This window comes from Balaenoptera physalus (assembly GCF_965194825.1).
Source record: "Balaenoptera physalus genome assembly, chromosome: 2".
In the NCBI taxonomy this organism is placed as follows: Eukaryota; Metazoa; Chordata; class Mammalia; order Artiodactyla; family Balaenopteridae; genus Balaenoptera; species Balaenoptera physalus.
The window spans coordinates 86,953,640-86,980,601 of NC_138883.1; the positions used below are offsets into that span (position 1 = coordinate 86,953,640).

Consider the following 26,962-nt stretch of genomic DNA (forward strand, 5'->3'; position numbering starts at 1 on the left):
TTTCTAACACCTGCAAAAATATCTGGAGCTTCTAAGCATTTTAAAACAAACCCAGAAACGATTAGAGCAGTGGGAAACTGAGCTTAAATGACACTCTAATACTACTTCTACTATTGGGCACATATAAGAAAGGGAGAGGGCTTCATAATTTATAATTCATGATGGATATTCTAGGACTAAAAAAACACAGGCTGGAGGACCAGTTTGGAAGCCTTCTGTCTGACTCTGCATCACCACTGATGCACTCACTCAGGAAGTGTTAGTTCCTTTACTTCTGCAAACATGAAGACTATTCTGAATTAATACAACAGCTCATTGGACCCTAGAACTGGGTTTTGCATTGCTGTCAGAAATGGGAAAGGAGGGACATGAAGAGTATTTTAAGTCCCTTCCTGCAGGGCACCTCCCAGGCACCTGGGTTTACCTGGGAGCTAAGTTACTCTAGAGTTGAGATTCTGGTTTAGGATTTCCCTGATCACCTAGGTGACCTCTCATAAGTCTTCCACAAAAGGGAGACAGACTTCCAGTGGTATTTGTGCATTGCAGGTTTAGGATTCTAGGAATGAAGGAATTTTTCATCTTTTATGTCATTCACTCCTCATAGCATTATTGGAGGATGGTACTAATATTACACTCATTTTATAATTCAGGAAGCAAGCTTTCAGAGGGCTTAAGTGGCTTGTTGAAAAGCATGATTAGTAAAAAAAATGGTAGAGAGGGGTCTCAAATCCAGGACTTGCGATCTCACTTTGTGTCTGAGCTCAGGCCTCCCTCTCATCTTTGGCGTCTCACCATTTCATTGCAGCAGAGCCAAGGAACACAGCGGGTGGAGGTGTGGTTGTGGTGGGTGGCTGTTCAGAGGGTGAGGGCTGAAGGAAAACTCCACTGGGAGTTGGAACCTTGCCCAGGGTGTGGCCCTTGGGGGTAACAGCTGAGAATAAGGGTGGGCTCTGTGTTGGGCTGAGAAATGTTATTTTGTTCTCAAGCTACATGTCTACTCAAGTTTCCCTTTTTGCACACTCCAGAAAGCTCCAGAAAGCAGGGAGGAGATGGAAGGTTTGAGGTGGGAGGAAATAAGAACTATGAAGTTGCAGAAAGGAGGTGTTTCCCCTTTGTGATGTTCGGAACTCAGCCTGCTTCGTGTTGTATATCTCTGTAGCTGGCCTCCTCTATCCAAGTGGGGCTGTTGCCATGTTGCTGCTTTGCATCCCCGGACCTCAGCAAGGATTCCTCCCCCTCTGGAGTCCCCCTCCCCCCTTGCACTGGTGACTCAGCTCCTCCTCTCCTCTGGTGGCAGTTTAGGGGGGATGGGGATGCTGAGAGCAGAGACTATTTTGGCTTCTCTGACCTTCAAAAGCAGCTCTTGGCAGCCAGGGGCAAGGGTGGGGCTGGTGCTGGGCTAAGAGTGGGTGGATGTCATTGTGAGGAAGGCAATAGCAATCGGCCAGGACTGGGGAGGGTTGATGGAAGGGAAGAGGGCAGGGAAGGACTATGTGGGAACATGAGCATTGCCCTGTTGGAACTAAGTGCTGGAGCTCTCCAGGTCCTCTCTTTGAGTCCTAGAGCATGTGTCACCAAATCTGAGACAGGGGTAGAGACTAAGGGAAACAGGGCCAATATTAGAAGGATTAAGATCCTATAAAATGGAGACATCAAAGAGACATAGCAAAGTGCAGAGACAAGGAGAACAGGGACCCAACACCCTACAAAGTCATTACAAGATCTTTTTAGTCCGAAGAGTACTTTCTGTGACATTTAATAATTGGCCTAGAGTAAAAAAATCTTGTACGCCTGGGGCCCTGGCGATATTCCTTCATCCCTTTAACTATTTCACTGAAAGGCAGAAAGTGCCCTGAATCTTCAGAAAATGCCTCTTCATACCCAATGACCAAGAATCCCAAGCATCAGTGCCTGTGTGGCTGCTGTGCTGTGCTGCATCGGCACAGAATTGTATGCGGTCTTAGGGCCCCTGTGCCCCACCCCCGATGGGCTAGAGATGGACCAAGGACCATGTGTCCACTCCAGAATTTCAAACTACCCTCCAACCTAAAATGAGACTTATTTCTGCACTCCCACCCCATTTCTACAGCTGTGGCTCAGAAGCCAGCAGAGCTCAGCGCAACTCCCTCCCTTCAGTCGTCCCCAGCCTTCTCAAGTAGTCCCCCCTCACTCCTACCCCATGCTTTCAGGCCCCCAGCCTCTTTGTCTCCTGCTCCTCCAGGGATTGAAGGTCACTCCCCGAGTCTGAGGGGAGAGGCAGCAGATGGTTTCGGAGAGAAGGGGGAGAGCCCAAGCAGCCCATACCTCCTATGTCCCCCCAGTGTGTAGCACAGGGATTTGGTCTTTTGGCTGATGCTAAAAGAATATTTCTTAACTAAGCAGGGTTGGGGGAGAAGGGCCCTGTGGGCCATTGGAGACCACCCTGGCTCTGAGCTGCTAGACAACTCCTCAGCTCCCAGCCAAGCAGAAGCACCAGAGCACTGACATTGTGAAGGCAAAGAAACAGTTAAGTCTCCAGTGCCTCGTCATGGACCAGCCCCTCTTCCCCGCCCTGGCGCCGCCCTCACCATCAAGCGCCCCCCCCCCCCACTCCCACCCCTAGTGCCGCAGACTCTTCCCTGAAGCTGCCGGCTGAGGCCGGAGCCACAGCCTCGATGAGGGTCTCTCTCCCACACCCCAGGGTAAGAACCGAACCGAACCAAAGGGCTTGGCGTGGGGCACGGGGGATGCTGTGATAGGGAGGTGGGATGCGGGTAATGGGAAGGGAGTTGATACTTCATCTGGTATGTCTGGAACTAGCCCAGCGGGGGTGGGCAGGGTGGGGGGAACAGAGAGAGGAGATGAACTGGCTGTGGGGCCAGACTGGACCCAGAACCAGGCGGAGGCCAATGGGGCCGGGACCGTGACAGGCCACCTCGCGGGCTGAGCTGGGAGCCAGCCGCCTAGGGGCAGCCGCAGAGGGTGGTGTCACTGGCTCTGCCCCGAGGCCTGGGGCTCTGGTGGCGTTTGGGGGCTCTGTCTTTGGTAGGGGCAGAAGAATCTGAGGGAAAGGCGGATGTTATGGGAAGGCACCTGATGGGAGGGTCTCTGGGTGTCAGCTGCTAGATTGCTCAGCTGCTCCTATGCTGGGGGGTGAACGGGACTGCGAGTTTTTGCCAAGTATGGGAAGGTGGGGACACTATGGAAAAGAAGGAAGGAAAGGGTCATTAAGACGTGGCATGCGCCTCCTCACAGACCAACCTATTTGCAGCGTGCTCCCCACACCCATTCCCTGCGACGAGCTTGAAACTTGGGCTGCGAGCCCCCCTTTCTGGCTCCCTCCGGGGATGGAGAGGCCGCTCCGGAGATTGAGAGCACTCCCTCCCCAGCAGCTGCCCCGCATTCCCCGTCCTGTCAACCCCACAGGTTCCCAGTCACGCCCCCCCACACCTCATCTCTGCTTCCCTTCCCAAGATGGGGGCTCTGAACAGAGAAGCCAGTTCCTTCTCCCTCTCTGCATCCCCCCCTCCCCGCCCCCCGTGTAGAGGCAGCCAAGAAAATGACTTGTCATGCTGGGGGGGGGGGATGGGGGTGGGGGCGGAGCTGGAGCCTGAGCTCAGCGCGCACACTCACACTCGCTCACACACTGCGGCAGACTGCAGCTGCCCGGGCGCCCCCCCCCTCCCCGGCCGCCTCCCTGCGGAGACACCTGCCCTCCCGCCCGCTCAGCCTCAGCACCCGCAGCCCACCCCCCAGCCCCATCTCTGGCAAAGGGACGGGCCCCTGCCTCACCAGGTGTCCTCTCCGAAGAAGGAGGAAAAACAAGTCAATTGCCTTCAGTGGGATTGCGGGGTGCGTAGAAGAGAGAAACAGGGCTTTCCCCCAGGCCTGAAAAGGGGGAGCACAAGGTGTAAACCATGTAGTTGCCAGTCACAACCGGAGAGCACGTGGCTGAGGGGTAGGGTCTTGCGCCAAGGCAAGTACTGGGATCAGAGAAGTCTAGTGGTTATAAGCCAGTCTAGGGGACTGCAGGGAATGGTAGACTGGGGAAGGCGGGTAGTAGATAGAAAGCAAATCCATCCGTACCCCAGATCTTTCTCTTTCTGGCCCTCCTAGCTCAAATGTGTGACCTTGTGTGTTCGTGTTGCGTGTCGCGAGTGGGTGTTGGGGGAGAGGAACTGCCCTTCTAAGCTAAACTGCTTAGAGCCAGCCTAGGGCCGGCCGCTCCCCGAACCATGGTATATCCCTCATCCCTCACCTGCCCAAGCCCTGCCCATGCATGTCTCTGAGGTGGTTCTCATCCTCTGAACTGACCTCAAAGTGTCCCTCAACTCCCAAGTTAATAGAAGACAACGCTTGAACTCCTCATGGGCCCCACCTACCCTGTGCGGGGCTTGGTCTTCTGACACCATCCCTAGTTCATTTCCCCCGCAGCTGCAACTGCAGCCCAGTGCTGCCAGATCTGCCCGATCCTGGCACCATCGCTCTTCCGCTTAACAAAGGCCCTGGCCCCAGGGTCCTCTTGTCTGAGCCCCAGAAAGAGGAGAGAGCGCTGGGTCACAGAAGAGGGTCTGGGGGACAGGTTGTGTGTCCTCCCACCAATATCCTCCAGACAGCCCACTCCCCAGACCATCTGTTCAACTCCATGTTTGTAAGGTAACTCCACTGTGTGCTGCAGTTGGTAAGGGCAGGAACGGGATGGCAGCATCCTTCTTCAGGATCTCCTGTCTAACCTGGCACTTTTTTTCTTTGCTGCATTGCTTGGTGTTTCATGTGAGCCTGGATAGGGGAAGTAGAGAGGGGATTTGACGGTGTATTATGTTCCTCCATAGCCTGGGGAACACTCTGAACCTCTCCTGCCTTATCTGTTTCTTGTTTGTGAATCCCAGACTCCCCTCTCCATGACAGAAGGCCCACAGGAGAGGTGCAAGGATGAGAGGAGAAACTGTTTGAAAGGGATGGGCTGTGGGGAGTGAACCAGGTCTTTCTGGAGCCTGGGGACATGAAGGTGAGGTGGGAGGGGGAGCTGTGAAACCTTTGGTGGTGGAAACAGTATGATTGTGTGCATGTTTGTGAGTGCAGGCTCGGCCTCTGAGGAACCAGAGCACAGGACAAGAGGTCCTATTTCTCCTCTGCATTGTAACCAACCCCCAAGGGTTTAGATAGCGCAGACTTCTCTGAGTCTTTTGGAATGGGACTTCTGGCCTTGGATGGGGGTTTGAAAGGAGGATGAAGAGTCTGTACTCACTGCACAGAAGCGCCCGTCTCATTTCCAGGCACTCTGGCAAGAAAGCCCAGGGCAGAGGCAAGCTAGTGAGGACGGAGCTGAGTGAGGATCATCCTCCGAGAGGCCCTCCCTTCAGCTGAGCCCCCCATCCCCAGGCAGCACCAGGAGCTTAGTGCTCGAGAGGGACAGACAGGGACAAAAGGTTCTTGTCTCCAGGGCAGTCTGAGGCGGGAGTTCCAGGCAGAGGGGGTGGCAGATGAAGGGAGGGAGAAGACAGCCATTGTGGGAGAGGGGAGGAGGAAACCCTGAAAGGGAAGGGCTGCAGGAGCCAGTCCCTAGACCTTACTCAGCAGTAGCCAGAGTGGCAGGATCTCAGGATAAGCAGGCTTCTCTTTCCCCTAAGCCCCGTTTTCTGACAGTGCATTCTTTCCTCTCCTGCCCTACACAATGCCACTCCATTTTAGTCTATACCCACTTCCTTCGATACAAATTCCTGCATCTCTCCCTCAGGCCAGAGGACCCTCTGCCACCAGAGTGAGATCCTAGAGACCATCGTCCTGGTAAACCCCAGTGCCGACAGCATCAGCTCCGAGGTAAGGCCAGGGCCTGTGCTTTGCCATGAGGGCCTGCCGAAAGTGCCGTAACCCACACTTGCCAGTGCTACTGCTGTAAGGCCAGGAATTCCCGGACTTGGCTTTGAGCCATCCTCTCTCTGCCATCTAAGCTGCCTCACAATCCCAGCCCCATCCTGGAGGTGCTGTGGGGCTACCAGTGGGGAGCGTGTCCTTGCAGAACTGAGGGGGACCAGGAACATTCTGTGCCCTTCCCTGGGCTTCCTCTCTCTGTGACCAGTCCTCTCCTTCCACTCTAGGTTCACCACCTCCTTAGCAGCCCATCAGCTCACAAACTACTGATCTTGAGTGGGCAAAGTTTAGAGCCTGGGGGAGACCTTATCCTACAGAGTGGCACCTACTCCTATCAAAACTTTGCCCAGGTCCTTCACAACCCAGAGGTAAGTTCTATGTCTGAGTGTCTAGGAGGAATGGAACATGGGGTAGGACTAGAGCTGCGGGGAGGGATCCAAGGAAGGGAAAATCCCACATTCCTTGACCACCAGGGATGCTGGCAGAATGGTAGGAGATCACCTCAGAGAGAGATGGAGATTAGCAGATTCAGTCTGAGTTGGGTTGCGATAACCCCAATGACCTGATCAGCCTTCTATCTCCCTTTCATCTAGATTGCCCAATTGCTCAGCAATAGAGACCCTGGGATCCAGGCTTTCCTCACTGTGTCCTGCTTAGGGGAGGGTGATTGGAGCCACCTGGGACTATCCAGTTCCCAAGAGACCCTGCACCTCCGGCTAAACCCTGAGCCCATGCTGCCCACCATGGATGGCGTGGCTGAGTTCTCCGAGTACGTCTCTGAGACCGTGGATGTGCCATCCCCCTTTGACCTGCTGGAGCCCCCCACCTCAGGGGGCTTCCTCAAGCTCTCCAAGCCATGCTGCTACATCTTTCCTGGCGGCCGCGGAGACTCTGCCCTCTTTGCCGTTAATGGTTTCAACATCCTGGTGGATGGCGGCTCTGATCGCAAGTCCTGCTTCTGGAAGCTGGTGCGGCACCTGGACCGCATTGACTCCGTGCTGCTCACACACATCGGGGCAGACAACCTGCCAGGCATCAACGGACTCCTGCAGCGCAAAGTGGCAGAACTGGAGGAGGAGCAGTCCCAGGGCTCTAGCAGCTACAGTGACTGGGTGAAGAACCTCATCTCCCCCGAGCTTGGAGTCGTCTTCTTCAACGTGCCCGATAAGCTGCGGCTGCCTGATGCCTCACGGAAGGCCAAGCGCAGCATTGAGGAGGCCTGCCTCACTCTGCAGCACTTAAACCGCCTAGGCATCCAGGCCGAGCCCCTCTACCGTGTGGTCAGCAACACCATCGAGCCGCTGACCCTCTTCCACAAGATGGGTGTGGGCCGCCTGGACATGTACGTCCTCAACCCTGTCAAAGATAGCAAGGAGATGCAGTTCCTCATGCAAAAGTGGGCAGGCAACAGTAAAGCTAAGACAGGCATTGTGCTGGCTAATGGGAAGGAGGCTGAGATCTCGGTGCCCTACCTGACCTCCATCACTGCTCTGGTGGTCTGGCTACCAGCCAACCCCACTGAGAAGATTGTGCGTGTGCTTTTTCCAGGGAATGCTCCCCAGAACAAGATCTTGGAGGGCCTGGAAAAGCTTCGACACCTGGACTTCCTGCGCTACCCCGTGGCCACGCAGAAGGAGCTGGCCACTGGGGCTGTGCCTGCCAACCTCAAACCCAGCAAAATCAAACAGCGGGCTGATAGCAAGGAGAGCCTCAAGGCCACAACCAAGACAGCCGTGGGCAAGCTGGCCAAACGGGAGGAGGTGGCCGAAGAGGGAGCCAAGGAGGCCCGCTCAGAACTGGCCAAGGAGTTAGCCAAGACAGAGAAGAAGGTAAAGGAGTCATCTGAGAAGCCCCCAGAGAAGCCTGCCAAGCCTGAGAGGGTGAGGACAGAGTCGAGTGAGGCACTGAAGGCAGAGAAACGAAAGCTGATCAAAGACAAGGTGGGGAAGAAGCACCTGAAAGAAAAGATATCAAAGCTGGAAGAGAAAAAAGACAAAGAGAAGAAAGAGATCAAGAAGGAGAGGAAGGAGCTCAAGAAGGATGAAGGAAGGAAGGAGGAAAAGAAGGATGCCAAGAAGGAGGAGAAGAGGAAAGATACCAAACCTGAGGTCAAAAAGATTTCCAAGCCAGACCTGAAGCCCTTTACCCCTGAGGTACGTAAGACCCTCTACAAAGCCAAGGCCCCCGGCAGAGTCAAGATGGAGAAGAGCCGGGCTGCCCGTGGGGAGAAGGAGCTGTCCTCTGAGCCCCGGACACCCCCAGCCCAAAAGGGGGCTGCACCATTCCCAACAAGGGAGCTGGCCTTGTCTTCACCAGAGGATCTCACACAGGACTTTGAGGAGTTGAAGCGTGAGGAGACGGGGTTGCTGGCTGAACAAAGGGACACAGGACTAGGAGAGAAACCACTCCCCCCAGACACTGCAGAGGAGGAACTCCCAAGCACAGCGGCCCCGGGGGCACCACCCTCTGTCCCAGGGCTGGAACCAGAAGAGCCTGTGATAAAGGAGAAAGAGGCTGTCTCAGACATCCCTGAGGAACAAGGCAGCAAGGACAGAGGCCCAGACTCCGGGGCTGAAACAGAGAAAGAGAGAGCTCCCTGGGAGGAAAAGAAGGCAAAGGAATCAGAGGGGCTCCCCGACAGAACAGAAGCCAGAGAGGAAAGTGAACCTGAGGTAAAGGAGGATGTGATAGAGAAGGCCGAGTTAGAGGAAATGGAGGAGCTGCACCCTTCAGATGAGGAGGAAGAGGAAGAGACAAAGGCTGAGGGTTTTTACCAAAAACATATACAAGAAGCCTTGATGGTAACACCAAGGGGCAGGGAGGCTCTCGGGGGCCAGGAACTAGGACTCCAAGGCAAGGCCCCTGAGAAGGAGACCTCGTCTTTCCTAAGTAGCCTGGCCACCCCTGCAGGAGCCACTGAGCACGTCTCTTACATCCAGGACGAGACAATCCCTGGCTACTCAGAGACCGAGCAGACTATCTCAGATGAGGAGATCCACGATGAGCCGGAGGAGCGCGCAGCTCCACCTAGATTTCCTACAGGTACCTATGACCTCCCTGGGCCTGAAGGGCCTGGCCCCTTTGAGGCTAGCCAGCCTGCAGACAATGCTGTTCCCACCACCTCCAGCAAAGGCTATGGAGCGCCAGAGGTGGAACTCACCTACCCCCCCAACATGGTGGCCGCCCCTCTGGCTGAAGAGGAGCATGTGTCCTCAGCCACCTCAATCACTGAGTGTGACAAGCTTTCTTCCTTTGCCACATCCGTGGCTGAGGACCAGTCCGTGGCTTCACTCACAGCTCCCCAGACAGAGGAGACAGGCAAGAGCTCCCTGCTGCTTGACACAGTCACAAGCATCCCCTCATCCCACACGGAAGCCACTCAAGGCTTGGACTACGTGCCATCTGCTGGTACCATCTCACCCACCTCCTCACTGGAAGAAGACAAAGGTTTCAAATCACCACCCTGTGAGGAGTTCTCTGTGACTGGGGAGTCAGAGAAGAGAGGAGAGATTGTACGGAGAGGCTTGTCTGGAGAGAGAGCCGTGGAAGAGGTAGAGGAAGAGGAGGAGACCGCAAATGTACAGATGTCTGAGAAACTTCACGGTCAGTATGAACCCATGATGTTTGCTGCCCCTGGGCACGCCCCACATCCAGGGGAACCAGCTGTTGGAGAAGCGGAGGAGCGCTGCCTCAGCCCAGATGACAGCACAGTGAAGATGGCCTCTCCCCCACCATCTGGCCCACCCAGTGCCACCCACACGCCCTTTCATCAGTCCCCAGTAGAAGAAAATTCTGAGCCCCAAGACTTTCAGGAAGCAGACTCCTGGGGAGATACTAAGCGTACACCAGGTGTGGGCAAGGAAGATGCTGCAGAAGGGACAGTCAAGCCAGGGCCTGAAGAGGGCACACCAGAGGAGGAAGGAAAGCTGCCTCCTCCCAGGAGCCCCCAGGCCCAGGAAGCACCCATCAGCATTGTTGGAGGACATGCAGGCTGTACCGTCCAACTGCTGCCAGAACAGGACAAAGCAATAGTCTTTGAGACTGTGGAGGTGGGAGAGCCCACAGGGCCGATTCTGGAAACAGAAGCCCTTCCCAGAGATTTGAGAACATCACACCAAGAACCTGGTGAACCTCAGAAAGATGAGGTGCTCCGGTTTCCTGAGCGAGGCCTCTCCCCTGAAGAGGTGGAGTCCCTCTCTGTCCTCAGCGTGGTCTCCCCAGACATTGCCAGCCAAGAAGCCATCCCTAGGTCTCCCTGTGGCCTGACAGAGCAGCACCTACACAAAGACCTTTGGCCACAGGTATCTCCAGAAGATACCCGGTCGCTTTCTCTCTCAGAAGAGAGTCCAAGCAAGGAGACCTCTCTGGATATCTCTTCTAAGCAGCTGTCTCCAGAAAGCCTTGGCACCCTCCAGTTTGGGGAACTAACCCTTGGAAAGGAAGAAAAAGGGCCTCTGATGCAGACTGAGGACACCTCTCACCGCCTAGCCCCTGTGTCTATTCCAGAAGCCCGTGCAGCCACAGTGTCACCTCCCACAGATGGGACCAGTGGATACGCTGCACAGGCAGACGTCACAGATGAGAGCCCTGACGGAAAATTACCTGCCAGCTCCTTCTCTCACTCTACACTGTTGGGAGATGGGAAGCACTCACCTGGAATGATCACAAGCCCTGGTGAACACATTCTGACACCTGAGAGCTCCCTCACCAAGAGTCCTGAGTCCTTGCCAAGCCCTGCCATGGAGGATATTGCCATGGAGTGGGAAGGAAAAGTTCCAGAGTTGAAAGACAGACCCCCAGAGCAGAAGGAGAAGGGACCTGAGCCAAAGGATGAAGCCCTACAGCAGAAGGACAGAAGTCTGGCGCAGAAGGATACAGCCATCTGTCGGAAAGATGAGGTTCTGGAAGAAAAGGACAAGGCTGTGGAACAGCGGGATGAGGCTTTGGAACAAAAAGGCAGAGACTTAGAACATAGGGACACAGCCCTGGAACAAAAGGACAAGGCCCTGGAAGGAAAAGACAAAGACTTAGGACCTAAAGACAGAGACTTAGAACCAAAAGACAAGACCTTGGAACAGGAGGACAAGGTCCCAGGAGAGAAAGATGAAATCTTAGAACAAAAAGTCAGAGACTCTGAACATAAAGACAAGGTTCCAGAGGACAAGGTCCCTGAACTGAAGGGCAAGGCCTTAGAACAGAAAGATGAAGCCCCTGAGCAGGACAAGGCCCCGGAACAGAAGGACAAGGCCTTGGAAAAGAAGGACCAGGCTTTAGAACAAAAATACTTGGCCCTAGAACAGAAGGGTGAAGCTCTGGAACAAAACATTAAGGCTGTTGAACAAAAAGACAAGATTCTGGAAGAGAAGGACAAAACTCAGGAGCAGAAGAGTCCTGTGCAGGAGGATGAAACCATGACACTAAAGGAGAAGATCCTAGAGGAAAAATCTCCAGAAAAAGTCAAGGCTGTGGGACAGAAGGAAGAAGCTCTGCTGCAGAAGACCAAAGCTCTGGGGCTGGAAGAGAGCCCAGTGCAGGAGGACAAGGCCCGGGAGCAGGACGAGAAGTGCTGGAAGGAGCAGGACGTGGTCCAGCAGTGGCAAGAAGCATCTCCAGCCAGAGGAGAGCCAGCTGGAGAACAGAAGGAGCCTGCCCGGACATGGGAGGACACATCTCCTGAGCAGGAGGACAGGTACTGGAGGGGCAGGGAGGATGTGGTCCTGGAACAGGACGCATACTGGAGGGAGCTGAGCTGTGAGCGGAAGGTCTGGTTCCCTCATGAGCTGGGTGGCCAGGGGGCCCGGCCACGGTTCACAGAAGAGCGGGAGAGCACGTTCCTCGATGAGGGGCCGGATGATGAGCAGGAAGTGCCCCCCTTGGAGCATACACCCAAGAGTCCCTGGGCCTCAGACTTTAAGGGCTTCCAGGAGCCCTCACCACAGAAGGAGCTGGAGGTGGAGCGCTGGCTTGCTGAGTCACCAGTTGGGCTACCACCAGAGGAAGAGGACAAGCTGACTCGCTCCCCTTTTGAGATCATCTCTCCTCCGGCCTCCCCACCTGAGATGGTTGGACAGAGGGTTCCGCCGGCCACAGGACAAGAGAGCCCTATCCCAGATCCTAAGCCCATGCCACCCATGAGGAATGAGCCCACCACCCCCTCATGGCTGGCTGACATCCCACCATGGGTGCCCAAGGACAGACCCCTGCCCCCTGCACCCCTCTCCCCAGCTCCAGCTCCCCCAACACCTGCCCCACAGCCACTCACTCCTGCGCCCTTCTCTTGGGACACAGCCGAGTATGACAGTGTGGTGGCAGCAGTGCAGGAGGGGGCAGCTGAGTTGGAAGGTGGGCCGTACTCCCCCCTAGGGAAGGACTACCGCAAGGCTGAAGGGGAAAGGGAAGAAGAAGGTGGGGTTGGGGTTCCTGACAGCAGCCCCCGCAGGTCAAAGGTCCCAGAGGCCGGCGAGAGCCAAGCCTCTAAGGAGCCTGAGCAGACCGAGCCAGAGCAGAGAGAGCCCACACCCTATCCCGATGAGCGAAGCTTCCAGTACGCAGACATCTATGAGCAGATGATGTTCACTGGGCTGGGCCCTGCATGCCCCACTAGAGAGCCTCCGCTTGGAGCAGCTGGGGATTGGCCCCCACACATCTCAACCAAGGAGGAGGCTGCTGGCCGAAGCACATCTGCAGAGAAGGAGCTTTCGTCTCCTGTCTCACCCCATCACCTCCAATTCGACACTCCAACCTTCAGCTATGCAGCTCTGGCGGGACCCACCGTACCCCCCCAGCAGGAGCCTGAGCCAGGGCCAAGCGTGGATCCCAGCCTCACCCCACCTGCAATACCCCCCCGTGCTCCTATCCCCCAGAGCAAAGGCCCAAGCCCCCCACTTAATGGTAACATCCTGAGCCGTAGCCCAGATAGGAGAACCCCATCCCCCAAGGAACCAGGCCGTGGTCACTGGGATGACAGCACTAGTGACTTGGAGCTGGAGAAGGGGGCTCGGGAGCAGCCTGAGAAAGAGGCCCAGTCCCCAAGTCCCCCACAACCCATGCCTGCAGGCCCCTCCACCTTGTGGCCTGAAAGTGAGGCACATACCAGCCCTTCCTCGGACTCACACCTGGGTCCTGCCCGACCCAGCCTGGACTTCCCTGCATCAGCCTTTGGCTTCTCCTCATTGCAGCCAGCTCCTCCACAGCTGCCCTCTCCAGCGGAACCCCGCTCGGCACCCTGTGGGTCCCTTGCCTTCTCTGGTGACCGAGCTTTGGCTCTGGCTCCAGGGCCCCCCACCAGAGCCCGGCATGATGAGTACCTAGAAGTAACCAAGGCCCCCAGCCTGGACTCTTCACTGCCCCAGCTCCCATCACCCAGCTCTCCTGGGGCCCCTCTCTCCAGTCTGCCACGACCTGCCTCACCAGCCCTATCTGAAGGCTCCTCTTCTGAGGCCACCACACCTGTGATTTCGAGTGTGGCTGAGCGCTTCCCTCCCGGCCTGGAGGCTGCAGAACAAGGGTCTGTAGAGCTGGTCCCAGGAATGGAACCAGCTGCCCACGGCCTCTGGGACCTCACTCCTCTGAGCCCAGCACCTCCAGCTTCACTGGACTTGGCCCCAGCTCTGGCTCCAAGCCTGCCTGGAGACATGGATGAGGGCACCCTGCCCTGCCGCCTGGAGTGCTCAGGGGCGGCCACCAGGAAGCCAAGCCCCTTACAGGGCCCCTCCAGGGATCGTGCCACCAATGGCCCAACGGAAACCAGCCCCAAGCCCCCAGGCCCTGCCCCAGCTGAGGCTGAGAAAGGAAAGGCTGACGCCTGCCCCACCTGGGAACGTGGGGCCTGGCCTGAGGGAGCCGAGAGGAGCTCCAGGCCTGACACGCTGCTCTCCCCTGAGCAGCCACTGTGCCCTGGAGGGGCCTCTGGAGACCAACCTAGAAGTGTCTCCCCTGAGATGGAGGCTGGGCCCCAGGGATGTGCTGCTGAGCCCCGGCCCCATCGTGGGGAGCTCTCTCCATCCTTCCTGAACCCACCTCTGCCTCGATCCACGGATGACAGTGACCTCTTAACTGAGGAAGCTCGGCTGGTAGGGAGAGGGGGGCGGCGTCGGGTGGGGGCTGCAGGGGCCACAGGGGGCCCCTGCCCCGTGGCAGATGAGACACCCCCGACGTCAGTCAGCGACTCGGGCTCCTCGCAGTCAGATTCTGACGTTCCACCAGAAACTGAGGAGTGTCCATCCATCACAGCTGAGGCAGCCCTCGACTCAGATGAAGATGGGGACTTCCTGCCTGTGGACAAAGCTGGTGGGTTTAGTGGGACTCACCATCCCAGGCCTGGCCATGACCCACCCCCTATCCCCCAGCCAGACCCTCGCCCATCCCCTCCCCGCCCTGACGTGTGCATGGCTGACCCCGAGGGGCTCGGCTCAGAGTCTGGAAGGGTAGAGAGGCTACGGGAGAAGGAGAAGACACAGGGGAGAGTCGGCCGCAGGGCCCCAGGCAGGGCCAAACCAGCGTCTCCTGCCCAGCGTCTGGATCTTCGGGGAAAACGCTCACCCACCCCTGGTAAAGGGACTGCAGATCGAGCATCCCGGGTGCCACCCCGACCACGCAGCACTCCAAGCCAGGTCACCCCAGCAGAGGAAAAGGATGGACACAGCCCCATGTCCAAAGGCCTAGTCAATGGACTCAAGGCAGGACCAAGTAAGTATAACATGGAAAGTGGGAGAGATTGTGGTTTGGGCCTGGGTGTGGCTGGTCAAGGGCTCCAGTGGAAGAGGGAGGGTGGGAGGGAAGAAGAAGGTTGCCAAAAGAGTTCTACTTTCCCTCTACAATGAGTCCTGTGTTGTCTCTACAGCGGCCTTGGGTTCCAAGGGCGGCTCTGGCCCCCCTGTATATGTGGATCTTGCCTATATCCCGAATCATTGCAGTGGCAAGACTGCTGACCTTGACTTCTTCCGACGAGTGCGTGCAGCCTACTATGTGGTCAGTGGGAATGACCCTGCCAATGGCGAGCCGAGCCGGGCTGTGCTGGACGCCCTGCTGGAGGGCAAGGCCCAGTGGGGGGAGAATCTTCAGGTGAGTGGCAAGAAGCACCAAGGAGGTAGTCTGGTCAAGCTTGACTCAGAGGCAGCAATGGAACACAGTCTCTATTTATAAAAGGACTGAGGGGCACTTCCCTGGCGGTCCAGTGGTTAAGACTCTGCGCTTCCACTGCAGGGGGCGCAGGTTCGATCCCTGGTCGGGGAACTGACATCCTGCATGTCGCGCAGCGTGGCCAAAAAAATAAATAAAATATAATAAAATAAAAGGACTGAGCTCTTTCTACGGGAGTGGGACTACCTCCTGGACCATTAGGTGCCCCATCCCCCGACTTCACATCCTCACCTCAGGCATGTCTTGTCTCCCACCTAGGTAACTCTGATCCCTACTCACGACACGGAGGTGACTCGTGAGTGGTACCAGCAGACTCACGAGCAGCAGCAACAACTGAACGTTCTGGTCCTGGCGAGCAGCAGCACCGTGGTCATGCAGGATGAGTCCTTCCCAGCCTGCAAGATTGAGTTCTGAAAGAACCACTCTCCCTTCCCCAAGGATCTGCTCCCCCAGCCCCCTTAGAGAATGGCTACTGCTGAGTCCTTTGGGGTTGAGGGACATGGGAGTTGAGGGGGGCGAGGGGGACAGGATGTCTCGTGGGAACTTGGGCTGGGCTAAACGGGAGGGGTTGTCCCTCCCCTTCATCCATGCCTGAAAGGAGTCTCAAAACCAAAGGTAACAGGATTAGGATAGGGGGAGGGTGCAAAATTAGGATACAAGGTCATCTGATGCCTGAGAACCCTGGAGTGACACCCTTTCTTAGCACTGCCTAATGCTGGTGTTGGGTGGGGAGTGAGGATGGATCTCAGAGAGCAACCTCCTCCCTCATGGAGGGAGATCATATCCCCAACCCCAAGGACCTCTTTATCTTAATCTATGTATTTAGCATCCCAAGGAAGGATTTCCAATAGTAATTTATGTGACCTGGGGGCAGGATACTGTCAGTGAGGTTGCCAGAGCTGCATCCTTTCCTCCATCTCCCATTCCCTTCCCCACCAGAGTCTGGGTCCCAGCAGGGGTCTGGGGGGTATGCTGCTGCTACACTGTCCCACTGCTTCCCTCTGTATCTGAATGTTTCAATCCAAAACTTGAAGCTCTTTTGACCAACAGATTGGTGAGAGAAGAAAGGAGCTTATCCTCCCGGCCCTTGCTTCATACCATTCACATCCCAGAGCTGTGCCCAGACCAGGCCTACTGGGCAGCACAAAGGAGCAAGGAGAGCCCAGCCCCAATCCCAGACTTCTTCCAAGCTCCCTGACCTTATGAAGTTTTCACCCACCCATTCCAACTCTCCTGATCCCTTCTCATACCTGCTTGGCTTATCTGCATGTGGTCACCTGCTGTGGCCTGGTGTGTAATGGGTTAAAAAGCCACTGCCTGACATCCTAACATGTGACACCCCAGCAATGTGTGACTCCCCCAACATTCCACTATGCCTTCCTGCAGCTGAAATGGGAACGCTGGCTGCTTTTCCAGCCCCAAACTCTTGGACAGAGGATCTGGGAGGTGGAGGCCATGCCAGAGGACTTGGGGAAAATGAGAGGGAGGAAGGAAAGAGGGAGAGAAAGCTGAGCTAGGTCTTAACTCCTACTGAGTGAGATGAAAACAGGCTGAAAATACCACCCCAGGAGAGGACCTCACCCCAAGCAAGCCAATAAGCAGCCCTGCCAGACTACTTCGGGACTGAAATCCAGACGCTCTTCAGGGCTCAGCTTCTCTGCCAAATGACTGTGTGGAAACCAAAACGAGACTGCCTGTGTTCTTCCTAGCTCCCACCCTCTCGTGCTGCTGTGCTCTGCTCCCCCCACCCCCACACGTCCCTGCTACAGTTCCCAGTTGCTGTAACGGAGCCACCTCCAACTCTAACAATAAATCAAGTTCATTACAGACGCTGTAGTGCGGCTTAGGCTTTTTCTGACTCCACACGTTGCTTAGTTGCTGGGCCCTGGCTTCTAACTCTCTGCTTCTACCAGCATGGTCATTTATCTTAATGCTTTTGATGACTGGAAGCAGTTCCAGGACCCAGGGGAGCCAGAGAATATAGGGCGGGTGAAGGGAGAAAATGTTATGGGAAGCCAGCATAATTTCTGAAAATACGTGAGAATGCCCAAGTATGGGTAATAGGAACTGAGGGTGGGGACATACATTTGGTTTGGGGGAGGAAAGAGAGGCAGGGGGCCTCCTGGGAAGGGGAACTGCATACCATGGGGTCAAGAGGTAAGGACCGAATAACCAGCATCAGATACCTTGCATAGGAGAACACCAAAGAGGTAAGGAATTGAGGGGCCCTAAGAGATCCAGAGCCTATTGAGGTTGTAAACAGCTTTCACCTGTGCAGTCAGGATTTCTATGAAGTATTATAAAATGTTGGATTTTCCTCTGCAGTGAAACCCTTTATAGTCCTGGGTATGTCAGGAAAGGCCAAGTTGTGAATGTGAATACATGCGGAGGGGGATATTCCAGCCCTCCCAGTATTCTAGGCTTTCCCAGTGCAAAGACGTCAAGGGGGTAAAGAAAGCATAACCAACCCGTTTATATCAACTCCTGACACTCACTCCCAAGCATCAGAGTTAAAAGCTAAGAGGGTGATTCCAACGATCTGGTGAGAAGTCACTGTACCCTTTGGTGCTTCACAGAGATAGAACCTCTCTTCCCGGTAACACTACTTATTTAAGAAATTTTGGGATTGTAGGCTGATTGCCATAGGGACCTCCTGGAATGCTTAATCTCCAAATTTTTAAGGTCCATTCCTGCTCAACTACCATGGCTTTTGACTGGTTCAGATTAATTCAGTCACAGACATGACTGACCTACAGTCATTCATTCTTTTTTTTTTTTTTAATATTTATTTATTTGGTTGTGCCAGGTCTTAGTTGTGGCTTGCAGACTCCTTAGTTGTGGCACGTGTGCTCCTTAGTTGTGGCCAGCAGCCTCCTTAGTTGTGGCATGCGAACTCTTAGTTGCAGCATGCATGTGGGATCTAGTTCCCTGACCAGGGATTGAACCCCGGCCCCCTGCACTGGGAGCATGGAGTCTTAACCACTGCGCCACCAGGGAAGTCCCCAGTCATTCATTCTTGAATTCACAAGGACATCATCACCACCATTATTATGGTTGACTATTCTATTTTATATTTATTGAGCACTCATAATGTTCCGGCCCCCAACTCCAATGACCACATTACCCCTCCTACTCACCCCCATCCCCATCCCCATCCCCAGATCTTTGGGAAAAGCTTCATAATCACACCTGGCCTTAAAGACACAATGATATGAGGACAAATCCTATGGGGACCCTGGAGTATTTGGTCTTTGGCCAGTCTGTCCCTGGCTCGACTACAGAAATATATATATATAATCTTTGCTCATGTCTGTACAATACTGATCTCTGCTGATTGCTTAAAATAGAACCTGATTTTTCTCTACTACAATGTCTCCTAAGCCATACAGTCCCACAACAAAAGGAGGCCCAGCTTTACAGACTGGCCAAGAACCCCCAGAGCATTTTAAGTAGTTACTCAGAAATTTTCACAGCAATCTAATACTTATTTTTCCCTAGAGCTATTGCCCAGAGGAACAGGACTAGGGCAGAGAGGGCATCTGGGGATGATATGGAAACATCCATAAGCCCAATCTAAAAATTTGTGGCCATGATGGATATTTGTTTGGGAAAGGAACTCTTTTTTCCCAGACATTTCAGACAGCCATCCTGAGCCCACCTGAGGATACTAACAAAGACAAGAGTCCCCTGAATGCACATATGGTCTAAGGGTACCTTGAAAAGTTGTGAATATTTTCCGGAAAAGTAGAGACCTTGGAGTCCCCTTTTGCACTTGCTACCCCCAGATGTTGTCTTCGGCAGTTAAGTGGCAGTTCCTTTACCAATCTGGGATTTCCTGGGCTGATCAGAGAAAGTTAGGTAATGATAGACCCATTTACCTCTTAAAGGAAATCGTATTCAAGTCTAATGGCTGGGTGAGAAGTCAACAGCTGCTTTAACATGAAGTTGGCTCCTCCCCAAGCCCAGCTCTGGCACAGGTATGCTTCATGCCAAGAGGACTGCTTCCTCAGATACCTCTGGTGAGATCCAAGGCCTTAATGCTGGCAGGTGAGTTAGCCAACAGAAAAATTTGCTAGCTCAAATGTCTGGTATAGTGTGATACCACTAATGAGAAAATGATTAATCACATGTTGCTGGTGGAAGGGGTGAGTTCTGGTCACGGGCTAGAGGCTGGCTCTGAGGGTTTGCATTGCTAGATGGATACTGGACTTGAGGAACATCCTCTCCAGACAGCTGGTCAATCAACTCAGGGACCACATAGGACTGCTGCTGGTTCACCTCCTCTGGGACCTCCTGGACATACAGATCACCCGCCCCAGGGAACTCTTGGGATGGTTTATCAACCTCTGGGATGTCCTGAGACAACAAAATGATTGCAGAAGCCTCTTGGGCCAGCCTGCCAATGTCCCCAGAGAATTCCTGGCATGGCTGGCTGAGCTCTTCAGGGAACTCTTGGGCTGGTTTGCCGACTTCCATGAGGATTTCCTGGGCCAGGCCACCAACCCCTACAGGGAACCCATGGACCAGCCTGCCAACCTCCACAGGGACCCCCTGGCGTGGCTGATTGACCTCCTCAGAGTTCTCCTGGCAAAGCTCACAAGCTTCCTCAGAGACTTTCTGGTACAGTTGGCTGGCATTCTGGCATGGCTGGCTGATCTGAGGGACCTCCTGGCATGCCTGGTTAACATCATCATGTTTCTCCTTGCATGGTTGGCTGATGTCAGGGACTTCCTGGCATGGCTGGCTGACCTCTTCAGGGATGTCCTGGCATGGTTGGCTGACCTCCTCAGCAACCTTCTGGCATGGCTGGCTGGTTTCCACGGGTGGTTCCTGTGGGGACTGGTTTCGTTCAAAAGGTTCTTGCTCCCTTTCTATGGGGAGCTCTTGTGCTCCATTCCCAATGCTCTCCTGGAGCAGCGCAAGGCCTTGATGTTCTTCAGTCACATGTGAATTTAGGGAGGGGTGATCACTGAAGCCAAAATGGCAGTTACCATCCACTGCAGTAGGGGAGGAAGGACCAGCACTGGACACAGTGCTGGAAGGGCCACTGCTGTCTGCAAAGCAAAGTCAGGAGACCAAGTCAGAAGAGCTGGAAGAGTAGGCTCTATGTATGTAGTTCAAATGCCAGAACAGATGGCCTATATTACTCATGTCTTCGGGAAAGAGGGTCTGAATTCTTCTTAAGTTATGCAGAGACTCCTAAGTTAGCTTAGCCCAGGAACTGTTGCTCTGGCCTAAGGTGTACTACAGGAGTGGCACTAAGGGACATCTAAGACTTCAGGAGAGAGTGCTGAGGCCCACTTCATCCAGTTCTTTCATAAATGTACCCCCATTCCAACTCCAAATTCCCATGGCCCCTCATTCTTACTTTGGAGGCATATGAACACTTCATACCAGGGGTTCATAATTAGGGTTACATACCAAAATTATGGGAAATTTTTTAAAAATACATATTTCCAGGTTCCATCTCCAGAGATTCTAATTCTAGATTTAGGGTAAAGGTGTGGGATGTTGAAACACTCCCAGTTAAATCTGATGTGTATCTTTTGTTAAGAATTATTTCTTTAAAGCACATTTCTGGGGCAGAGGTAACCTTTATTTACTGCCCAAGAGACAAGTAAGCAGGAAAATGTAGAAAAACTTTGTGAATCAGAATAATAGGAAGGAAAATGATTTACTCAAAGATGGAAGACTGCCATGAAATCTCTAAATAGCGGCAGTTCTTTTTTTTTTTTTTTTTAATGGCAGCAGTTCTTAATTAACCTTTCTGGAGGTCACTGACCCCCTTTGAAATTCTAATGAAAGTCATGGACTATCTTCCCAGGAAAATGTACATATGGACATTCCCCCTCATCTTTACATATAATTCCTGGGGTTCATAGACTTTACCCTGAAATCCATCCACAGATCCAGGGTTAAGACCCTCTAAGTCTTGGGACATACAGTGTTACAGGCTTATGGATATTATATTCATATAAAATATAAAAACTAATTTCCTAGATCTTGACAGTAGTAAATGAAGGCCTTAGAGTCTTCAGTTACACTGTGGGACAACTCCTATCCCAACTTCTACCTCTTCATTAATCTCTAGTAGGGGACTAATCTACTTTTCCCTTTGTAAATATCATATTAATTGATGGTACTGTAGCTTTAAAGCACTCTGATATCAATAATGATAAGATTTTGGAAATAGGGGACACCTGAATAGCTTGTCATCAATGAGAACCAGGGAAGCTGGTAAACCTGAGTCTGCAAAAGCTCCAACAGTCATTGAGTTTAAGGAATGCCAGCTATCTCTTTTCTGTAAAGCAGGGGTCCCCAGCCCCCTGTCCGAGGCCTGTTAGGAACCAGGCCGCACAGCAGGTGAGTGGTGGGCTAGCGAGCGAAGCTTCATCTGCCTGCCGCTTGCCATCGCTCCCTATCACTCGCATTACCGCCTGAACCATGCCCCTCCCCACTGGTCCGTGGAAAAATTGTCTTCCACGAAACCAGTCCCTGATACCAAAAAGGTTGGGGATCACTGCTGTAAAGGATCATATGAGGCATGCTTCAAGCAGAAAAAAAAAAAGAAAAAAAGAGGAATGTGGTTTGGGGCCAACAAGGCCTATTTAGGGCAGACAGACAGACCCTAAAGAAAATGTTTATCAGTGAGGCTATACATCTGATACTGAGATTTAAAAAAGAAGAAAAAAGGTGTAAGCTGAGTTCACCCAAGGATAGAAGTAGCCTTAATATTCAGCTAGTAGTTTGATTCAGACAAATCAAAGAGTTCAGACAGAAACAGAAGTTGAAGAAAGATAAGATTTCTAGGGCACAGAACCTATAAACACTATTGGACAGAGGTAAAAGGACCAATGGCAAGGTGAGTATAGGATAATCTGAAATTCAGGGGAAGAATTCTTGGTGTCAGGAAGGAAAGTTTCTTCTGCATAGAGGGTGCTAGAAGAAGGGAAAAATTCTACAACTGTTTACCCCAGTGCTAAAAATATGAATCTTTGCTTCAGTTCTATCCAATTAAAATAATGTTTGATTTTAGATAGTCCCTGGAGGTAGGACGAATAAGGAAAGGATTCTTCCATTGCCAGTGTCTCTGGGCCTTATCCCCTGTCTGGTCACCACTGGTATCTCTCCCCCTCTACAATTACCCTAAGAACTCCTTGTGGCTCCACTGTTCACACTGTTACCAAGGATAAATAGTGATAGGCTAGAGATTATAAAGAAGAGATGGGAAAAAGCAGCACCTGAACTTGAACTAACAAATGAGAACAGACAACTTGAGAGAAGGGACAGGTAGAAAGTAGTAGCAAATTCTAGTTTCTTTTTCCCAGCTTTTCTATGTATCCAGGTTTCCTCCCAAGTCATTTTTACTTGAGAAAGCTGTAGAGACCAAATGGGGACTTGAGGAGAATGCAGCCTTCATCTTTTCTTCCCTAAAGGACCCTCTGGGCCACTATCATTTAGGAGCCCCTCCAAGGAGATAGAGGGACATGGAGGACAGAGGCGACGGATGAGAGAGAATAAACAGATCCGCCCTTCATCTTGGAAACAGCAAGTGCAACTGCTTCCCTGCCTGGTTACTCCTGGTCTTCATCTTTGTTTCCCTCCTGCGACGAGTCTCTTATTCACCAATCCCTCCATTCCCTCTTGGCCTTCTCTAGGCAGTTCCAAAACAATTACTTACACCAAGGGGGCTTTTCAGAGCGCTGCCGGAGTTGCAGGGTAGGTGAATGAAGAGTGCGAGGTGGAGAAAACGGGCTATCAGAGGTCTGGTTGCTGTGCATAGAGTCAAAGAGGGCTGGACAGGTGAGGGAGAGAGAGGGAAGAAAAAAAAAAGGCTATGAGGAAGAATTCAAGAACCACAGGTTCTCAAAATAAGTGAAAACCAACTTACACTTCCGCAGGCTGAGAAGTAGCATTTCCTAGGGACCCTTCATACAAACCATTTTTAATATTTTAAACTTTGGGCTTCCCTGGTGGCGCAGTGGTTAAGAATCCGCCTGCCAATGCAGGGGACACGGGTTCGAGCCCTGGTCCGGGAAGATCCCACATGCTGCGGAGCAACTAAGCCCGTGTGCCGCAACTACTGAGCCTGCGCTCTAGAGCCCACGAGCCACAACTACTGAAGCCTGTGTGCCACAACTACTGAAGCCCGCGCGCCTAGAGCCTGTGCTCTGCAACAAGAGAAGCCACCACAATGAGAAGCCTGCGCCCCGCAACAAAGAGTAGCCCCCGCTCACTGCAACTAGAGAAAGCCCGCGGGCAGCAGCAAAGACCCAATGCAGCCAAAAATTAAATAAATGAATAAATAAATTAAAAAAAAATATTTTAAACTTTATATTATGAATATTGTCAAACATATTTTTTAAAAAGTAGTTGAGGGACTTCCCTGGTGGTGCAGTGGTTAAGAATCCGCCTGCTGGGACTTCCCTGGTGGTCCAGTAGTTAAGATGCCGTGCTTCCAATGCAGGGGATGCGGGTTCAAACCCTAGTCAGGGAACTAAGATCCCACATGCTGCGTGGCCAAAAGAAAAAGAAAGAATCCACCTGCCAATGCAGGGGACACGGGTTCATCCCTGGTCCGGGAAGATCCCACATGCCGTGGAGCAACTGATCCCATGTGTCACAACTACTGAACCTGCGCTCTAGAGCCCGTGAGCCACAACTACTGAGCCCAAATGGCACAACTACTGAAGCCCGTGCTCCGCAACAAGAGAAGCCACTGCAATGAGGAGCCCGTGCACCGCAAGGAAGAGTAGCACCCGCTTGCAGCAACTAGAGAAAGCCCGCTCGCAGCAACGAAGACCCAGTGAAGCCAAAAATAAATAAATATATTTAAAAAAAAATAAAAGTAGTTGAAAGACTAGTACAATCAATACCTATATATTCATCTCCTATATTTAACATGTTAACATTTTGCCATGTTTGTTTCATCTATTTCTTCATGCAGAAGTTCTTTAAATAAATGACGAACATTATGAGACATTTCACCTCTAAATACTTCAGTATCACTTCTACAATATAAGGAATTTTCCTACATAGCCATACACCATTAATAAACTTAACAAAATCTTAAAATACCCTAATATCATCTTAGTACCCAATCCATATTCAAATTTCCCCCAATTATTCCCAAAATGTCTTTTTTTTTTTTTTAAATAAATATATTTATTTATTTATTTATTTTTGGCTGTGTTGGGTCTTCGTTTCTGTGCGAGGGCTTTCTCTAGTTGCTGCGAGCGGGGGCCACTCTTCATCGCGGTGGGCGGGCCTCTCACCATCACAGCCTCTCTTGTCGCGGAGCACAGGCTCCAGACGCGCAAGCTCAGTAGTTGTGGCTCACGGGCCTAGCTGCTCCGCGGTATGTGGGATCTTCCCAGACCAGGGCTCGAACCCGTGTGCCCTGCATTGGCAGGCAGATTCTCAACCACTTCGCCACCAGGGAAGCCCCCAAAATGTCTTTTATATTAAGATCCAAACATGAACTATGCATTCCATTTTATTATGTCTCCAAAGTCTCTTTTAACACATTTTTGACTGGAGATGTATTATGTCCACAGGTGTTAGTTTCTGCAAAAATCCCCCAGTCAATAATGTGTTAACCTAGAATCGAGCTCCCCCCTATTCTTTTTTCATACTTTTTTTAAAAATAAATTTATTCATTTGTATTTTATTTATTTATTTTTGGCTGTGTTGGATCTTCGTTGCTGCTTGCAGGCTTTCTCTAGTTGCGGCGAACGGGGGCTACTCTTCGTTGCGGTGTGCGGGCTTCTCGTTGTGGTGGCTTCTCTTGTTGTGGAGCATGGGCTCTAGGCATGCAGGCTTCAGTAGTTGTGGCACATGGGCTCAGTAGTTGTGGCTTGCGGGCTCTAGAGCACAGGCTCAGTAGTTGTGGCGCATGGGCTTAGTTGCTCCGTGGTGTGTGGGATCTTCCTGGACTAGGGATCGAACCCGTGTCCCCTACATTGGCAGGTGGATTCTTAAGCACTGTGCCACCAGGGAAGTCCCTCATAGTGACTTTTTGAAAAGAACAGGCCAGCTGTCTCACAGAATGTCACATTCCACACTCTGGATTTGTCTGATTGCTTCCTCACAGAAACATTTAACTTGTTTCACTATCCCTTGTATTTCCTATAAACTGACAGATACAAAAGACTTGATTCAATGATTCAGGTGTTTTTTCTTCTTTGTTTTAAATTTTTTATTTTTGGCTGCGTTAGGTCTTTGTTGCTGCACACAGGCTTTCTCTAGTTGCGGCGAGTGGGGGCTAGTCTTCACTGCAGTGCACGTGCTTCTCATTGCAGTGGCTTCTCTTGTTGTGGAGCACGGGCTCTAGGAGCGTGGGCTTCAGTAGTTGTGGCATGCGGGCTCTGTAGTTGTGACTCACGGGCTCTAGAGCTCAGGCTCAGTAGTTGTGGTGCATGGGCTTAGTTCCTCCATGGCATGTGGGATCTTCCCAGACCAGGAATTGAACCCGTGTCTCCTGCATTGGCAGGCAGACTCTTAACCACTGCACCACCAGGGAAGTCCGATTGAGGTGTTCTTCTTTTTCTTTTTCTTTTTTTTTTTTAGTGTAAAAACAAATGCTTACATTTTTAATATTTTTTTTTAGGTTTTGATGATCTTTTAAAAATTGAAGTATAGTTGATTTATAATGTTAGTTTCAGGTGTACGGCAAAGTGATTCAGTTATGTATATATATATTCTTTTTCAGATTTGTCTCCACTATACATTATTACAAGATATTGAATATAGTTACCTGTGCTATACAGTAGGTCCTTGTTGGCTATCTATTTTATATGTAGTAGTGTGTATATGTTAATCCCAAATTCCTAATTTATCCCTCTCCCCCCTTTCCCCTTTGGTAACCATAAATTTGTTTTCCATGGCTATGAGTCTATTTCTGTTTTATAAATAAGTTCATTTGTATCATATTTTAGATTCAAAATATAAGTGATATCATATGATATTTATCTTTCTCTGTCTGACTTACTTCACTTAGTATGATAATCTCTAGGTCCATCCATGTTGCTGCAAATGGCATTATTTATTCTTTTTTATGGCTGAGTAATATTCCATTGTATATATGTACCACATCTTCTTTATCCATTCATCTGTCGATCAACATTTATGTTGGTTCCATGTCTTGGCTACTGTAAATAGTGCTGCTATGAACATTGGGGTGCATGTATCTTTTCAAATTACAGTTTTCTCTGGATATATGACCAGGATTGGGATTGCTGGATTATATGGTAGCTCTAATTTTAGTTTTTTAAGGAACCTCCATACTGTTCTCCATAGTGGCTGCACCAGTTTGCATTCCTACCAACAGTGTAGGAGGGCTCCCTTTTCTCCACACCCTCTCTAGCATTTATCGTTTGTAGATTTTTTGATGATGGCCATTCTGACCGGTTCAATGATTCAGTTTAAATAACTTTGGGACTTCCCTGGTGGTGCAGTAGTTAAGAATCCAATGCAGGGGACACAGGTTCGATCTCTGGTCTGGGAAGATCTCACGCCGCGGAGCAACTAAGCCTGTGCGCCACAACTACTGAAGCCTGCACACTCTAGAGCCCGCAAGCCACAACTACTGAGCCCACGCACCTACAGCCTGTACTCCACAACAATAGAAGCCACCGCAATGAGAAGCCTGCGCACCACAGCGAAGAGTAGCCCCCACTTGTTGCAACTAGAGAAAGCCCGTGTGCAGCAATGAAGACCCAACACAGCCTAAATAAATAAATAAATAAATAAATAAATAAATAAATAAATAAATAAATAAATAACTTTGGCAAGAATACTTCAAGAGGTGATCCTGTGTACTTTATATTGCATCATATTGGAGGAACATAATGTCTCATTATCCCACTAAGGCTAAGTTTACAAACAAAGTTAAAGTGGGGCCCATGAGATCTCACCATTGTAAAGTTTTCCCCTTCTGATTAGAGGTGATCCTTTGGCACTGTGGAACCTG

The 26,962-nt window shown here is 51.8% G+C and overlaps 2 protein-coding genes across 3 annotated transcripts in view; one reads left to right on the forward strand and one right to left on the reverse strand.

Moving 5' to 3' along the window:
* MAP1A (microtubule associated protein 1A) overlaps positions 1 to 16,818 on the forward strand; it is a 20,346-nt gene extending 3,528 nt beyond the window's left edge. Inside the window, exons 1-6 of one of the 2 annotated variants that reach the window (XM_082450055.1) lie at positions 2,580 to 2,681; positions 5,717 to 5,799; positions 6,078 to 6,218; positions 6,444 to 14,538; positions 14,693 to 14,913; positions 15,250 to 16,818. In XM_082450055.1, coding sequence (XP_082306181.1) covers positions 6,582 to 14,538; positions 14,693 to 14,913; positions 15,250 to 15,405 — 8,334 coding nt within the window. In that variant the 5' untranslated portion in view covers positions 2,580 to 2,681; positions 5,717 to 5,799; positions 6,078 to 6,218; positions 6,444 to 6,581 and the 3' untranslated portion in view covers positions 15,406 to 16,818. Of the gene's footprint in view, positions 1 to 2,579; positions 2,682 to 5,716; positions 5,800 to 6,077; positions 6,219 to 6,443; positions 14,539 to 14,692; positions 14,914 to 15,249 lie in introns of those variants that run through there. The other variant, XM_082450054.1, reaches the window with a different exon arrangement.
* Positions 16,819 to 16,952: 134 nt separating this feature from the next.
* PPIP5K1 (diphosphoinositol pentakisphosphate kinase 1) overlaps positions 16,953 to 26,962 on the reverse strand; it is a 50,942-nt gene continuing 40,932 nt past the window's right edge. The window contains 3 exon segments of the mRNA XM_082450072.1: positions 16,953 to 19,203; positions 19,206 to 20,045; positions 22,673 to 22,786. Coding sequence (XP_082306198.1) covers positions 19,184 to 19,203; positions 19,206 to 20,045; positions 22,673 to 22,786 — 974 coding nt within the window. The 3' untranslated portion in view covers positions 16,953 to 19,183.